At 41.4% G+C, this 17,744-nt stretch overlaps 1 protein-coding gene across 2 annotated transcripts in view; it reads right to left on the bottom strand.

Annotated features, from left to right (window-relative positions):
- Positions 1 to 17,744, bottom strand: part of CDK5RAP2 (CDK5 regulatory subunit associated protein 2) — a 538,634-nt gene that overhangs the window by 107,848 nt on the left and 413,042 nt on the right. For both annotated transcript variants that reach the window (XM_053695716.1, XM_053695717.1), the window contains one exon: positions 3,233 to 3,352. In XM_053695716.1, the coding sequence (XP_053551691.1) occupies positions 3,233 to 3,352 (120 nt within the window). The remainder of the gene's footprint in view (positions 1 to 3,232; positions 3,353 to 17,744) is intronic.

Below are 17,744 nucleotides of genomic sequence, written 5' to 3'. Positions count from 1 at the left end.
ATACAGTACTGGATTAGTATCGTGAAACATAAGGACATTGTTTCAAACTCTAAATAGAATATAGTGCACAATCAGCCAAAGTCAACACAAAAGTAATAATCTAGCACATGCTTTTGGAGTCCAGTGGAAAGTTTCAGGGGTACCTTCCGAACTTTGAGATAGAACAAAGGGAAGTTTTCCTCCAGGGTGTGTATTTTGTATTAAAAACTTATTTTCCCTGGGGAAGAGTCTGGTAGGATGAGACTGATCTCTATCAGATCAGGTCAAGGCTAGATTTGAGGTATTCTGGACAGGATTTGGCTATTCCAGGTATCGTGCTGAGAAACTGGAACATGGAATATCATGATGGGTTTGAACTCAACATTCAGGATGATACTTTTAATTGTGGGGAGAATTTGGGAGCACTGCATGAATTAATTTTAAAATGACCATATACTATATTACTCCTCTCACTATATTGTAGGCATGTGTCAACCTAGAACAGGGGTTAGAAATTATCGGCCCTCCAGAAGTTATGGACTACATCTCCCATAATGCTGACAAAGCATCATGGGAGATGTAGTCCATAACATCTGGAAGGCCGATAGTTGCTCACACCTGCCCTACAGCAATACCTAGTACTGTATATGTATATACTGTTTCCCTCACACAGCAATTTAACTTTACAGTTTACAGGGAAAGTTGATAATATAATGCATAAAAACACATTAGGTATTATGGATGTCTGTGTTTGTATATGTATTTATCTGTTTGTGTATATGTGTATGTCTGTGTATACAGTATATATGTGTATGTCTGCATGTGTGTGCATGTGTATGTCTGTGTGTATATATGTGTATGTGTATGTCTTTATATATATATATATATATATATATATATATGTGTGTGTGTGTGTGTGTGTGTGTATGTCTGTTTTTTGTATATGTGTATGTCTGTGTGTGTATATGTATCTGTTTGTGTATATGTGTATGTCTGTGTGTATATATGTGTATGTCTGTGTGTATATATGTGTATGTCTGTGTGTATATATGTGTATGTCTGTGTGTATATATGTGTATGTCTGTGTGTATATATGTGTATGTCTGTGTGTATATATGTGTATGTCTGTGTGTATATATGTGTATGTCTGTGTGTATATATGTGTATGTCTGTGTGTATATATGTGTATGTCTGCATGTGTGTGCATGTATATGTCTATGTGTGTGTATGAGTATGTCTGTGTGTGTGTGTATGAGTATGTCTGTGTGTGTGTGTATGAGTAGGTCTCTGTGTGTATGAGTAGGTCTCTGTGTGTATGAGTATGTCTCTATGTGTACGAGTATGTCTCTATGTGTACGAGTATGTCTCTATGTGTACGAGTATGTCTCTATGTGTACGAGTATGTCTCTGTGTGTACGAGTATGTCTCTGTGTGTACGAGTATGTCTCTGTGTGTACGAGTATGTCTCTGTGTGTACGAGTATGTCTCTGTGTGTACGAGTATGTCTCTGTGTGTACGAGTATGTCTCTGTGTGTACGAGTATGTCTCTGTGTGTACGAGTATGTCTCTGTGTGTACGAGTATGTCTCTGTGTGTACGTGTATGTCTCTGTGTGTACGTGTATGTCTCTGTGTGTACGTGTATGTCTCTGTGTGTACGTGTATGTCTCTGTGTGTACGTGTATGTCTCTGTGTGTACGTGTATGTCTCTGTGTGTACGTGTATGTCTCTGTGTGTACGTGTATGTCTCTGTGTGTACGTGTATGTCTCTGTGTGTACGTGTATGTCTCTGTGTGTACGTGTATGTCTCTGTGTGTACGTGTATGTCTCTGTGTGTACGTGTATGTCTCTGTGTGTATGTCTCTGTGTGTATGTCTCTGTGTGTATGTGTATGTCTCTGTGTGTATGTGTATGTCTCTGTGTGTATGTGTATGTCTCTGTGTGTATGTGTATGTCTCTGTGTGTATGTGTATGTCTCTGTGTATGTGTATGTCTGTGTATGTGTATGTCTGTGTATGTGTATGTCTCTGTGTATGTGTATGTCTCTGTGTATGTGTATGTCTCTGTGTATGTGTATGTCTCTGTGTATGTGTATGTCTCTGTGCATGTCTGTGTCTCTGTGCATGTCTGTGTATGTGTATATATGTATATATATATATATATATATATATATATATGTGTGTGTGTGTGCATGTCTGTTTTTTTGTATATGTGTATGTCTGTGTGTTTGTTTATGTCTGTGTGTGTATATGTGTATGTCTGTCTATATATGTGTATTCCTGCATGTGTGTGCAAGTCTGTTTGTGTATGTCTGTGTTTATATGTGTATGTCTGCATGTGTGTGTATGTGTGTGTATATGTGTATGTCTGTGTATATGTGTATGTCTGTGTGTATGAGTATGTGTGTGCATGTATGTGTATGTCTCTGTGTATGTATGTATATGTATATATATGTGTGTGTGTCTGTTTTTTGTATATGTGTATGTCTGTGTGTTTGTTTATATCTGTATGTGTGTGCATATGTGTATGGCTGTGTGTGTGTATATGTGTATGTCTGAGTATATATTGGTGTGTATGTCTGTGAGTATATATTGGTGTGTATGTCTGTGAGTATACATTGGTGTGTATGTCTGTGAGTATACATTGGTGTGTACACATAGGCGTGTATGTCTGCATGTGTGTGTATGTGAGTATATATTGATGTGTATGCCTGTGAGTATATATTGATATGTATGTCTGCATCTGTGCGCACGTAACATCTCCTAAGAAAGACGCTGCTTACAATTTCGTGCAGTAAAATGTTTTACAAATAATTTTTAAGAATCCCTTTGATTTCATTTTAAATGGAAAAGCAGCACTATTCCTTTGATTCCTGTTCTGCTGGAAGTGTCAGCAGCATATTGTTCTGCCTATTATTGCATTCCTCTGTTTGCACAGTAGAAATAAATACCATCAGCTCAGATATCTGTACAAGATGAAATTCACCCACGTGACTTGCAGTATGAGGGGCATGTGAGTGAGTTGCAGGAACAGATTCTGGATGGCTTTATGCACAGACCAATCGTCAGCAGCAGGGCCCTGACCCAGGCAACTGCAGGGCCAAACTAACCCTTCATTTGTGCCCTTCACAGAATAACAATTTAGCTCTCGCTCAGAGTTTGCTGTCAGCCTGAATTCAATCCCCTACTGTATAAACCTAATCCTGTTATTACAGCGCTCTGCTGCTAGATGTAATGAATGGCCTCTCACAATCACCTTGCTCTGCCTCTGTAATTTGCCGTTCTAGCTGTTTACGGAGCATGTCGTTTGTTTTAATTGATTCTTCTAAGCGTTGTCGCAATTTTCGAATTTCATCAAGATGCTCAATTAGCAGATCTAAAGAAACACAAAGTGCAGATGTTTAATCAGTGTGACTGTGCACAGGCTGTGCTTAAACCTGCAATAGCATCTTCACAAGCTGTCTGAAATGATTCCTCTAAATATTTCCTTTTTAGAATTACATTAAATTAACCATTACATTGTAATTCTTATCTACTTATTGTAACTATGCTCTTATTCTGCCAGGCAATTGTCTTTTAACCATTAAATATATACTCTGTTTTAGCCAACAAAATACCTGTTATGTCCCACGTAACCCCCGAAACCACTCTCTTACACACACACAAGTTAAAACACTGTGCTCGTGGTCCAATAAAAGGGCTAAACATACTACAGTAGTTTGTCCACCATGTGCACGGTTCTTATAATATTTTTATTAGAGCCAGCAAGTTAGACTACAGTTGGTACTTGTCTTATCAATATGCAGGTTTCAATGCTTCAGCTACTGGAAAAGCTGTTGAGAGGCTTAAGGGCTTGTAGTCTTTTGGGCTACATATTTAATTAAACTGTATTAGGTGTTACTGAGCATGTTTGTAACTCATTGGGGTCTATTCTAATTAACTGGGAGAGCATTCTAACCAATTACAATTCATTATGAAAACAGAATTTATGCTTACCTGATAAATTACTTTCTCCAACGGTGTGTCCGGTCCACGGCGTCATCCTTACTTGTGGGATATTCTCTTCCCCAACAGGAAATGGCAAAGAGTCCCAGCAAAGCTGGTCACATGATCCCTCCTAGGCTCCGCCCACCCCAGTCATTCGACCGACGGACAGGAGGAAATATATATAGGAGAAATCATATGATACCGTGGTGACTGTAGTTAGAGAAAATAATTCATCAGACCTGATTAAAAAAACCAGGGCGGGCCGTGGACCGGACACACCGTTGGAGAAAGTAATTTATCAGGTAAGCATAAATTCTGTTTTCTCCAACATAGGTGTGTCCGGTCCACGGCGTCATCCTTACTTGTGGGAACCAATACCAAAGCTTTAGGACACGGATGAAGGGAGGGAGCAAATCAGGTCACCTAAACGGAAGGCACCACAGCTTGCAAAACCTTTCTCCCAAAAATAGCCTCCGAAGAAGCAAAAGTATCAAATTTGTAAAATTTGGCAAAAGTGTGCAGTGAAGACCAAGTTGCTGCCTTACATATCTGGTCAACAGAAGCCTCGTTCTTGAAGGCCCATGTGGAAGCCACAGCCCTAGTGGAGTGAGCTGTGATTCTTTCAGGAGGCTGCCGTCCGGCAGTCTCATAAGCCAATCGGATAATGCTCTTAAGCCAAAAGGAAAGAGAGGTAGAAGTCGCTTTTTGACCTCTCCTTTTACCAGAATAAACAACAAACAAGGAAGATGTTTGTCTGAAATCTTTAGTAGCCTCTAAATAGAATTTTAGAGCACGGACTACGTCCAAATTGTGTAACAAACGTTCCTTCTTTGAAACTGGATTCGGACACAAAGAAGGTACAGCTATCTCCTGGTTAATATTTTTGTTGGAAACAACTTTCGGAAGAAAACCAGGCTTAGTACGCAAAACCACCTTATCTGCATGGAATACCAGATAGGGCGGAGAACACTGCAAAGCAGATAACTCTGAAACTCTTCTAGCAGAAGAAATTGCAACCAAAAACAAAACTTTCCAAGATAATAACTTAATATCTACGGAATGTAAGGGTTCAAACGGAACCCCTTGAAGAACTGAAAGAACTAGATTTAGACTCCAGGGAGGAGCCAAAGGTCTGTAAACAGGCTTGATTCTAACCAGAGCCTGAACAAATGCTTGAACATCTGGCACAGCTGCCAGCCTTTTGTGAAGTAAAACAGATAAAGCAGATATCTGTCCCTTCAGAGAACTTGCAGATAATCCTTTCTCCAAACCTTCTTGTAGAAAGGATAGAATCTTAGGAATTTTTATCTTGTTCCATGGGAATCCTTTAGATTCACACCAACAGATATATTTTTTCCATATCTTATGGTAAATTTTTCTAGTTACAGGCTTTCTAGCCTGAATCAGGGTATCTATTACAGAATCTGAAAACCCACGCTTTGATAAAATCAAGCGTTCAATCTCCAAGCCTGCGTGGCCACGCAGGAGCTATCAAGATCACCGAAGCCCTCTCCTGATTGATCCTGGCTACCAGCCTGGGAATGAGAGGAAACGGTGGGAATACATAAGCTAGGTTGAAGGTCCAAGGTGCTACTAGTGCATCTACTAGAGTCGCCTTGGGATCCCTGGATCTGGACCCGTAGCAAGGAACCTTGAAGTTCTGACGAGACGCCATCAGATCCATGTCTGGAATGCCCCATAATTGAGTTATTTGTGCAAAGACTTCCGGATGGAGCTCCCACTCCCCCGGATGGAAAGTGTGACGACTCAGAAAATCCGCTTCCCAATTTTCCACTCCTGGGATGTGGATTGCAGACAAGTGGCAGGAGTGATCCTCCGCCCATTGAATTATTTTGGTCACTTCTTCCATCGCCAGGGAACTCCTTGTTCCCCCCTGATGATTGATATATGCAACAGTCGTCATGTTGTCTGATTGAAACCTTATGAATTTGGCCTTTGCTAGTTGAGGCCAAGCTTTGAGAGCATTGAATATCGCTCTCAGTTCCAGAATGTTTATCGGGAGAAGAGATTCTTCCCGAGACCATAGACCCTGAGCTTTCAGGGGTTCCCAGACCGCGCCCCAGCCCACCAGACTAGCGTCGGTCGTGACAATGACCCACTCTGGTCTGCGGAAGCTCATTCCCTGTGACAGATTGTCCAGGGTCAGCCACCAACGGAGTGAATCTCTGGTCTTTTGATCTACTTGAATCGTCGGAGACAAGTCTGTATAATCCCCATTCCACTGTCTGAGCATGCACAGTTGTAATGGTCTTAGATGAATTCGTGCAAAAGGAACTATGTCCATTGCTGCAACCATCAATCCTATTACTTCCATGCACTGCGCTATGGAAGGACGAAGAACAGAATGAAGTACTTGACAAGAGCTTAGAATTTTAGATTTTCTGACCTCTGTCAGAAAAATCCTCATTTCTAAGGAATCTATTATTGTTCCCAAGAAGGGAACTCTTGTTGACGGGGACAGAGAACTTTTTTCTATGTTCACCTTCCATCCGTGAGATCTGAGAAAGGCTAGGACGATGTCCGTATGAGCCTTTGCTTTTGACAGAGACGACGCTTGAATCAGGATGTCGTCCAAGTAAGGTACTACTGCAATGCCCCTTGGTCTTAGAACCGCTAGAAGGGACCCTAGTACCTTTGTGAAAATCCTTGGAGCAGTGGCTAATCCGAATGGAAGTGCCACAAACTGGTAATGCTTGTCCAGAAAAGCGAACCTTAGGAACTGATGATGTTCCTTGTGGATAGGAATATGTAGGTACGCATCCTTTAAATCCACGGTAGTCATAAATTGATTTTCCTGGATAGTAGGTAGGATCGTTCGAATAGTTTCCATTTTGAACGATGGAACCTTGAGAAATTTGTTTAGGATCTTGAGATCCAAAATTGGTCTGAATGTTCCCTCTTTTTTGGGAACTATGAACAGGTTGGAATAAAAACCCATCCCTTGTTCTCTTATTGGAACTGGATGAATCACTCCCATCTTTAACAGGTCTTCTACACAATGTAAGAATGCCTGTCTTTTTATTTGGTTTGAAGATAATTGAGACCTGTGGAACCTTCCCCTTGGGGGTAGTTCCTTGAATTCCAGGAGATAACCTTGAGAAACTATTTCTAGCGCCCAAGGATCCTGAACATCTCTTGCCCAAGCCTGAGCAAAGAGAGAAAGTCTGCCCCCCACCAGATCCGGTCCCGGATCGGGGGCCATCCCTTCATGCTGTTTTGGTAGCAGTGGTAGGCTTCTTGGCCTGCTTACCCTTGTTCCAGCCTTGCATTGGTCTCCAGGCTGGTTTGGGTTGTGAAGTATTACCCTCTTGCTTAGAGGATGTAGAATTAGAGGCTGGTCCGTTTCTGCGAAAGGGACGAAAATTAGGCTTATTTTTAGCCTTAAAAGACCTATCCTGTGGGAGGGCGTGGCCCTTTCCCCCAGTGATGTCTGAAATAATCTCTTTCAAATCAGGTCCAAATAATGTTTTACCCTTGAAAGGGATGTTAAGCAATTTTGTCTTGGATGACACATCCGCTGACCAAGACTTTAGCCAAAGCTCTCTGCGCGCCACGATAGCAAACCTTGAATTTTTCGCCGCTAATCTAGCTAATTGCAAAGCGGCATCTAAAATAAAAGAGTTAGCCAATTTAAGTGCTTGAACTCTGTCCATAACCTCCTCATACGAAGATTCTTTATTGAGCGACTTTTCTAGTTCCTCGAACCAGAAACACGCTGCCGTAGTGACAGGAACAATGCATGAAATTGGTTGTAGAAGGTAACCTTGCTGAACAAAAATCTTTTTAAGCAAACCCTCTAATTTTTTATCCATAGGATCTTTGAAAGCACAACTATCTTCGATAGGAATAGTAGTGCGTTTGTTTAGAGTAGAAACCGCCCCCTCGACCTTGGGGACTGTCTGCCATAAGTCCTTTCTGGGGTCGACTATAGGAAATAATTTCTTAAATATAGGGGGGGGGGACAAAAGGTATGCCGGGCCTTTCCCACTCTTTATTTACTATGTCCGCCACCCGCTTGGGTATAGGAAAAGCGTCGGGGGGCACCGGAACCTCTAGGAACTTGTCCATCTTACATAATTTCTCTGGAATGACCAAATTGTCACAATCATCCAGAGTAGATAATACCTCCTTAAGCAGTGCGCGGAGATGTTCTAATTTAAATTTAAATGTCACAACATCAGGTTCAGCTTGTTGAGAAATTTTTCCTGAATCTGAAATTTCTCCCTCAGACAAAACCTCCCTCATGGCCCCTTCAGATTGGTGTGAGGGTATGTCAGAACAGTTATCCTCAGCGTCCTCTTGCTCTTCAGTGTTTAAAACAGAGCAATCGCGCTTTCTCTGATAAGTAGGCATTTTGGATAAAATGTTTGCTATAGAGTTATCCATTACAGCCGTTAATTGTTGCATGGTAATAAGAATTGGCGCACTAGATGTACTAGGGGCCTCTTGTGTGGGCAAAACTGGTGTAGACACAGAAGGGGATGATGTAGTATCATGTTTACTCCCCTCATTTGAGGAATCATCTTGGGCAATATCATTATCTGTGGCATTGCTGTCCCTACTTTGTTTGGACACTATGGCACAATTATCACATAAATTTAAATGGGGAGACACCTTGGCTTTCATACATATAGAACATAGCTTATCTGATGGTACAGACATGTTAAACAGGCTTAAACTTGTCAACAAAGCACAAAAAACGTTTTAAAATAAAACCGTTACTGTCACTTTAAATTTCAAACTGAAAACACTTTATTACTGAATATGTGAAAAAGTATGAAGGAATTGTTCAAAATTCACCAAAATTTCACCAAAGTGTCTTAAAGCCTTAAAAGTATTGCACACCAAATTTCAGAGCTTTAACCCTTAAATTAACGGAACCGGAGCCGTTTTTACATTTAACCCCTATACAGTCCCAGCTATATGCTTTGCTGAGACCCAACCAAGCCCAGAGGGGAATACGATACCAAATGATGCCTTCTATAAGCTTTTTCAGTGATTCTTAGCTCCTCACACATGCATCTGCATGCCTTGCTCTCCAAAAACAACTGCGCATTAGTGGCGCGAAAATGAGGCTCTGTCTATAACTAGAAAAGGCCCCCATCTGAAAAAGGTGTCCAACACAGTGTCTGCCGTTTTTCTAAACAATCCCCAAGATTATAATAACCATTAATAGTTAGAATCTGCAAAATATGCCTAGCAAAGCAATCGTTTTAGCCCAGAAAAATGTCTACCAGTTTTTTAAGCCCTTATGAAGCCCTTTATTCTTTTATTTAACTAAGAAAATGGCTTACCGGTCCCCATAAGGGGAAATGACAGCCTTCCAGCATTACATAGTCTTGTTAGAAATATGGCCAGTCATACCTTAAGCAGAAAAGTCTGCCAACTGTTTCCCCCAACTGAAGTTACTTCATCTCAACAGTCCTGTGTGGAAACAGCAATCGATTTTAGTAACTTCTGCTAAAATCATCTTCCTCTTACAAACAGAAATCTTCATCTTTTTTCTGTTTCAGAGTAAATAGTACATACCAGCACTATTTTAAAATAACAAACACTTGATAGAAGAATAAAAACTACATTTAAACACCAAAAAACTCTTAACCATCTCCGTGGAGATGTTGCCTGTGCAACGGCAAAGAGAATGACTGGGGTGGGCGGAGCCTAGGAGGGATCATGTGACCAGCTTTGCTGGGACTCTTTGCCATTTCCTGTTGGGGAAGAGAATATCCCACAAGTAAGGATGACGCCGTGGACCGGACACACCTATGTTGGAGAAATATGGTTATGTTTTTAACCCTTTAAGTGCGGGTGATGACTTTAATGAACTTAAGGCCTGTTAGAAGGTGGTCAAGCAGGACGTCACCAAGACCCAAAAACTCTGAAGTGCTGGCCCTTTTAGAAGGCAGGCGGATAGAGAGTATAAAAAACCCTTGATTTCAGCAGCCTTATCACCTGCTCCTTTAAAGGACCAGTCAACACAGTATATTTGCATAATCAACAAATGCAAGATAACAAGACAATGCAGTAGCACTTAGTCTGAACTTCAAATAAGTAGTAGATTTTTTTTTCCTGACAATTTTAAAAGTTATGTCTTTTTCCACTCCCCCTGTACCATGTGACAGCCATCAGCCAATCACAAATGCATACACATACCATGTGACAGCCATCAGCCATTCACAAATGCATACAAGTACCATGTGACAGACATCAGCCATTCACAAATGCATAAACACTTATTCTTCTCAATAGGAGCTGTTGACTCAAAAAGTTTAAATATAAAAAGACTGTGCACATTTAGTTAATGGAAGTAAATTGGAAAGTTGTTTAAAATGGCATGCTCTATCTGAATAATGAAAGTTTAATTTTGATTGAGTGTCCCTTTAAACATGACTGAGATACACAGATTATGCTTCTTCTGTTTGTTTGTTAAAGAAATACAATAAAATCTGTTTTGTAAGCTGGGGGTCAGTAGAATTGACGACCGGGCATAACGGCCTAGAGCTTACAAAAAAAAACTTGTTTTAAGTACAGAAGCCCAACCGTTTGTCTTGAACTACTTTGTTATAATTGTAACGAAATATTCTTATTTTACACGTCATGATATATACATAAAAACAGAATTTATGCTTACCTGATAAATTACTTTCTCCAACGGTGTGTCCGGTCCACGGCGTCATCCTTACTTGTGGGATATTCTCTTCCCCAACAGGAAATGGCAAAGAGCCCAGCAAAGCTGGTCACATGATCCCTCCTAGGCTCCGCCTACCCCAGTCATTCGACCGACGTACAGGAGGAAATATGCATAGGAGAAACCATATGATACCGTGGTGACTGTAGTTAGAGAAAATAATTCATCAGACCTGATTAAAAAAACCAGGGCGGGCCGTGGACCGGACACACCGTTGGAGAAAGTAATTTATCAGGTAAGCATAAATTCTGTTTTCTCCAACATAGGTGTGTCCGGTCCACGGCGTCATCCTTACTTGTGGGAACCAATACCAAAGCTTTAGGACACGGATGAAGGGAGGGAGCAAATCAGGTCACCTAAATGGAAGGCACCACGGCTTGCAAAACCTTTCTCCCAAAAATAGCCTCTGAAGAAGCAAAAGTATCAAATTTGTAAAATTTGGCAAAAGTGTGCAGTGAAGACCAAGTCGCTGCCTTACATATCTGGTCAACAGAAGCCTCGTTCTTGAAGGCCCACGTGGAAGCCACAGCCCTAGTGGAATGAGCTGTGATTCTTTCAGGAGGCTGCCGTCCGGCAGTCTCATAAGCAAATCGGATAATGCTTTTAAGCCAAATAGAAAGAGAGGTAGAAGTTGCTTTTTGACCTCTCCTTTTACCAGAATAAACAACAAACAAAGAAGATGTTTGCCTGAAATCTTTAGTGGCCTCTAAATAGAATTTTAGAGCACGGACTACGTCCAAATTGTGTAACAAACGTTCCTTCTTTGAAACTGGATTCGGACACAAAGAAGGTACAACTATCTCCTGGTTAATATTTTTGTTGGAAACCACTTTCGGAAGAAAACCAGGCTTAGTACGCAAAACCACCTTATCTGCATGGAACACCAGATAGGGCAGAGAACACTGCAGAGCAGATAACTCAGAAACTCTTCTAGCAGAAGAAATAGCAACCAAAAACAAAACTTTCCAAGATAATAACTTAATATCTACGGAATGTAAGGGTTCAAACGGAACCCCTTGAAGAACTGAAAGAACTAGATTAAGACTCCAGGGAGGAGTCAAAGGTCTGTAAACAGGCTTGATTCTAACCAGAGCCTGAACAAACGCTTGAACGTCTGGCACAGCTGCCAGCCTTTTGTGAAGTAAAACAGATAAAGCAGAGATCTGTCCCTTCAGAGAACTTGCAGATAATCCTTTCTCCAAACCTTCTTGTAGAAAGGATAGAATCTTAGGAATTTTTATCTTGTTCCATGGGAATCCTTTAGATTCACACCAACAGATATATTTTTTCCATATCTTATGGTAAATTTTTCTATTTACAGGCTTTCTAGCCTGAATCAGAGTATCTATTACAGAATCTGAAAACCCACGCTTTGATAAAGTCAAGCGTTCAATCTCCAAGCAGTCAGTTGGAGGGAAACCAGATTCGGATGTACGAATGGACCTTGAACAAGAAGGTCCTGTCTCAAAGGTAGCTTCCATGGTGGAGCCAATGACATATTCACCAGGTCTGCATACCAAGTCCTGCGTGGCCACGCAGGAGCTATCAAGATCACCGAAGCCCTCTCCTGATTGATCCTGGCTACCAGCCTGGGAATGAGAGGAAACGGTGGGAATACATAAGCTAGGTTGAAGGTCCAAGGTGCTACTAGTGCATCTACTAGAGTCGCCTTGGGATCCCTGGATCTGGACCCGTAACAAGGAACCTTGAAGTTCTGACGAGAGGCCATCAGATCCATGTCTGGAATGCCCCATAATCAAGTTATTTGGGCAAAGATTTCCGGATGGAGTTCCCACTCCCCCGGATGGAATGTCTGACGACTCAGAAAATCCGCTTCCCAATTTTCCACTCCTGGGATGTGGATTGCAGACAAGTGGCAGGAGTGATCCTCCGCCCATTGAATTATCTTGGTCACTTCCTCCATCGCCAGGGAACTCCTTGTTCCCCCCTGATGGTTGATATATGCAACTGTCGTCATGTTGTCTGATTGAAACCTTATGAATTTGGCCTTTGCTAGATGAGGCCAAGCTTTGAGAGCATTGAATATCGCTCTCAGTTCCAGAATGTTTATCGGGAGAAGAGATTCTTCCCGAGACCATGGACACTGAGCTTTCAGGGGTTCCCAGACCGCGCCCCAGCCCACCAGACTGGCGTCGGTCGTGACAATGACCCACTCTGGTCTGCGGAAGCTCATTCCCTGTGACAGGTTGTCCAGGATCAGCCACCAACGGAGTGAATCTCTGGTCCTTTGATCTACTTGAATCGTCGGAGACAAGTCTGTATAATCCCCATTCCACTGTCTGAGCATGCACAGTTGTAATGGTCTTAGATGAATTCGTGCAAAAGGAACTATGTCCATTGCTGCAACCATCAATCCTATTACTTCCATGCACTGCGCTATGGAAGGACGAAGAACAGAATGAAGTACTTGACAAGAGCTTAGAAGTTTTGATTTTCTGACCTCTGTCAGAAAAATCCTCATTTCTAAGAAGTCTATTATTGTTCCCAAGAAGGGAACTCTTGTTGACGGGGACAGAGAACTTTTTTCTATGTTCACTTTCCATCCGTGAGATCTGAGAAAGGCTAGGACGATGTCCGTATGAGCCTTTGCTTTTGACAGAGACGACGCTTGAATCAGGATGTCGTCCAAGTACGGTACTACTGCAATGCCCCTTGGTCTTAGAACCGCTAGAAGGGACCCTAGTACCTTTGTGAAAATTCTCGGAGCAGTGGCTAATCCGAATGGAAGTGCCACAAACTGGTAATGCTTGTCCAGAAAAGCGAACCTTAGGAACTGATGATGTTCCTTGTGGATAGGAATATGTAGGTACGCATCCTTTAAATCCACTGTGGTCATAAATTGACCTTCCTGGATGGTAGGAAGGATCGTTCGAATGGTTTCCATTTTGAACGATGGAACCCTGAGAAATTTGTTTAGGATCTTGAGATCTAAAATTGGTCTGAATGTTCCCTCTTTTTTGGGAACTATGAACAGGTTGGAGTAAAACCCCATCCCTTGTTCTCCTATAGGAACTGGATGAATTACTCCCATCTTTAAGAGGTCTTCTACACAATGTAAGAATGCCTGTCTTTTTATTTGGTTTGAAGATAATTGAGACCTGTGGAACCTTCCCCTTGGGGGTAGTTCCTTGAATTCCAGGAGATAACCCTGAGAAACTATTTCTAGTGCCCAAGGATCCTGAACATCTCTTGCCCAGGCCTGAGCAAAGAGAGAAAGTCTGCCCCCCACCAGATCCGGTCCCGGATCGGGGGCCATCCCTTCATGCTGTTTTGGTAGCAGTGGCAGGCTTCTTGGCCTGCATACCCTTGTTCCAGCCTTGCATCGGTCTCCAGGCTGGTTTGGGTTGTGAAGTATTACCCTCTTGCTTAGAGGATGTAGAATTAGAGGCTGGTCCGTTTCTGCGAAAGGGACGAAAATTAGGCTTATTTTTAACCTTAAAAGACCTATCCTGAGGAAGGGCGTGGCCCTTTCCCCCGGTGATGTCTGAAATAATCTCTTTCAAATCAGGACCAAACAGTGTTTTACCCTTGAAAGGGATGTTAAGCAATTTTGTCTTGGAAGACACATCCGCTGACCAAGACTTTAGCCAAAGCGCTCTGCGCGCCACGATAGCAAACCCTGAATTCTTCGCCGCTAATCTAGCTAATTGCAAAGCGGCATCTAAAATAAAAGAGTTAGCCAATTTAAGTGCTTGAACTCTGTCCATAACCTCCTCATACGAAGATTCTTTATTGAGCGACTTTTCTAGTTCTTCGAACCAGAAACACGCTGCCGTAGTGACAGGAACAATGCATGAAATTGGTTGTAGAAGGTAACCTTGCTGAACAAACATCTTTTTAAGCAAACCCTCTAATTTTTTATCCATAGGATCTTTGAAAGCACAACTATCTTCTATGGGAATAGTAGTGCGTTTGTTTAGAGTAGAGACCGCCCCCTCGACCTTGGGGACTGTCTGCCATAAGTCCTTTCTGGGGTCGACTATAGGAAATAATTTCTTAAATATAGGGGGAGGAACAAAAGGTATGCCGGGCCTTTCCCACTCCTTATTTACTATGTCCGCCACCCGCTTGGGTATAGGAAAAGCATCGGGGGGCACCGGAACCTCTAGGAACTTGTCCATCTTACATAATTTCTCTGGAATGACCAAATTGTCACAATCATCCAGAGTAGATAATACCTCCTTAAGCAGTGCGCGGAGATGTTCTAATTTAAATTTAAACGTTACAACATCAGGTTCAGCTTGTTGAGAAATTTTTCCTGAATCTGAAATTTCTCCCTCAGACAAAACCTCCCTCCTGGCCCCTTCAGATTGGTGTGAGGGTATGTCAGAACCGTTATCATCAGCGTCCTCTTGCTCTTCAGTGTTTAAAACAGAGCAATCGCGCTTTCTCTGATAAGTAGGCATTTTAGATAAAATGTTTGCAATATAATTATCCATAACAGCCGTTAATTGTTGCATGGTAATAAGTATTGGCGCACTAGATGTACTAGGGGCCTCTTGTGTGGGCAAAACTGGTGTAGACACAGAAGGGGATGATGCAGTACCATGCTTACTCCCCTCATTTGAGGAATCATCTTGGGCAATATTATTATCTGTGGCATCATTGTCCCTACTTTGTTTGGACACTATGTCACAATTATCACATATATTTAAATGGGGAGAAACCTTGGCTTTCATACATATAGAACATCGTTTATCTGATGGTTCAGACATGTTAAACAGGCTTAAACTTGTCAACAAAGCACAAAAAACGTTTTAAAATAAAACCGTTACTGTCACTTTAAATTTTAAACAGAACACACTTTATTACTGAATATGCGAAAAAGCATGAAGGAATTGTTCAAAATTCACCAAAATTTCACCACAGTGTCTTAAAGCCTTAAAAGTATTGCACACCAAATTTGAAAGCTTTAACCCTTAAAATAACGGAACCGGAGCCGTTTTTACATTTAACCCCTATACAGTCCCAGGTATCTGCATTGCTGAGACCCAACCAAGCCCAGAGAGGAATACGATACCAAATGACGCCTTCTATAAGCTTTTTCAGTGGTTCTTAGCTCCTCACACATGCATCTGCATGCCTTGCTTTCCAAAAACAACTGCGCATTAGTGGCGCGAAAATGAGGCTCTGCCTATGACTAGAAAAGGCCCCCATCTGAAAAAGGTGTCCATACAGTGCCTGCCGTTTTTTAACAACAATCCCCAAGATTATAATAACTATTAAGAGTTATAATCTGCCAAATATGCTTAGCAAAGTAATCGTTTTAGCCCAGAAAAATGTCTACCAGTTTTTTAAGCCCTTATAAAGCCCTTTATTCTTTTACTTAATCTAAGAAAATGGCTTACCGGTCCCCATAGGGGAAATGACAGCCTTCCAGCATTACAAAGTCTTGTTAGAAATGTGGCCAGTCATACCTCAGGCAGAAAAGTCTGCCAACTGCTTCCCCCAACTGAAGTTACTTCATCTCAACAGTCCTGTGTGGAAACAGCAATCGATTTTAGTAACGTTTGCTAAAATCATCTTCCTCTTACAAACAGAAATCTTCATCTCTTTTCTGTTTCAGAGTAAATAGTACATACCAGCACTATTTTAAAATAACAAACACTTGATTGAAGGATAAAAACTACATTTAAACACCAAAAAACTCTGAGCCATCTCCGTGGAGTAGTTGCCTGTGCAACGGCAAAGAGAATGACTGGGGTAGGCGGAGCCTAGGAGGGATCATGTGACCAGCTTTGCTGGGCTCTTTGCCATTTCCTGTTGGGGAAGAGAATATCCCACAAGTAAGGATGACGCTGTGGACCGGACACACCTATGTTGGAGAAACAATGGTTTAAACCTGTTAGGTCTGTGGGGGGGAAATAAAACAAAATGGGAGAGGGGAGGAGAGGCGCTAAAAATAGCACTAGGGGTTAAAAGTGCTATGGACAGGATAATATCATCGCACTCAGGTTGAGAAGTGAAAAAAACCTACATGTGTTTTGAGAGGTGTAAAAGACCTATATGTGTTTACCAGTATATAACAAGATGTGAAAAGTATAACAACAATTTATTGCACATACAACTCCTTAAATAAAAGCGCACATATCATTGTGCTTTTACATATAAAACACAAATTAAAATATATAAATTGCCTAAGTGTTGCAACACTAAAAACATATATTTCTAACTATTAAAATTACTTTAACACTTATAAATAAAATCAATCTCCTTTGTAGAAAAGTGTTAAAGTATATCAAGGGTTAAATCTTAACCATATACCTTAGCCTGTATCATAAACAAAAGAAACGATAGGAACAATATAGCAGATGTGAATCCATTTCTTACAATGAAACCGTCAAGGAGACGTATGATACAATGTCTTTCCAGTTATGTTCCCATATAACAGAAGTGGCTGTGTGGCAGAATACAAATGGCAACAGTGTGCAAATATGTAAATAAACAGGTAGGCTTGTTAGCATAAATTCAGTCAGTGTTCCGAATATTCATTCGAGTAAGGGTTATTAAGTAAATGTTCTTACCCTTATTTATAGATGAATAGAGCTGACTTTTCTTTTAGCGTCCTGCCTGACTTCGCAAAGCTTACCATGGCTTTTCCTCCGTGTTTCCGGCAGATTTCCAAGGCGGGGAGTTCCGGAAGGTGAATTACCCTATGACCCCGGTCCCTGTCTGACTCCTCTATGCCCGTTACAGTGAGGGCAGGCACAACAAGTTGTAATGTGTTTCTTCTTTTAACTTGCGCAAGTTATTCTTTGGATGATCCTTAGTTTCAATATTTCCTGCACTTTAGTACTAAACGTACGCAGGTAATTGCTGGTTTCCTTCTGGTGTTATAGTAAATCACACGACCATCGACATGTTTCGCCAGGTGTTCTGGCTTTTTCAAAAACAAAACAACAAAAACATAATTTATTCTTACCTGATAAATTTTTCGTTATTTCTTGGTGGTGAGAGTCCACGATTCCTTACTTTTGGAAACTCTTCACCTGGCCACCAGGAAGAGGAAAAAACACCCTACACCTATAGCTTTTATATCCCTCTTATTTCC

Source organism: Bombina bombina, chromosome 12 (assembly GCF_027579735.1).
Source record: "Bombina bombina isolate aBomBom1 chromosome 12, aBomBom1.pri, whole genome shotgun sequence".
In the NCBI taxonomy this organism is placed as follows: domain Eukaryota; kingdom Metazoa; phylum Chordata; class Amphibia; order Anura; family Bombinatoridae; genus Bombina; species Bombina bombina.
The sequence above is the reverse complement of the archived record's forward strand: the minus strand, read 5'-3'. Positions and strand labels throughout refer to the sequence as shown.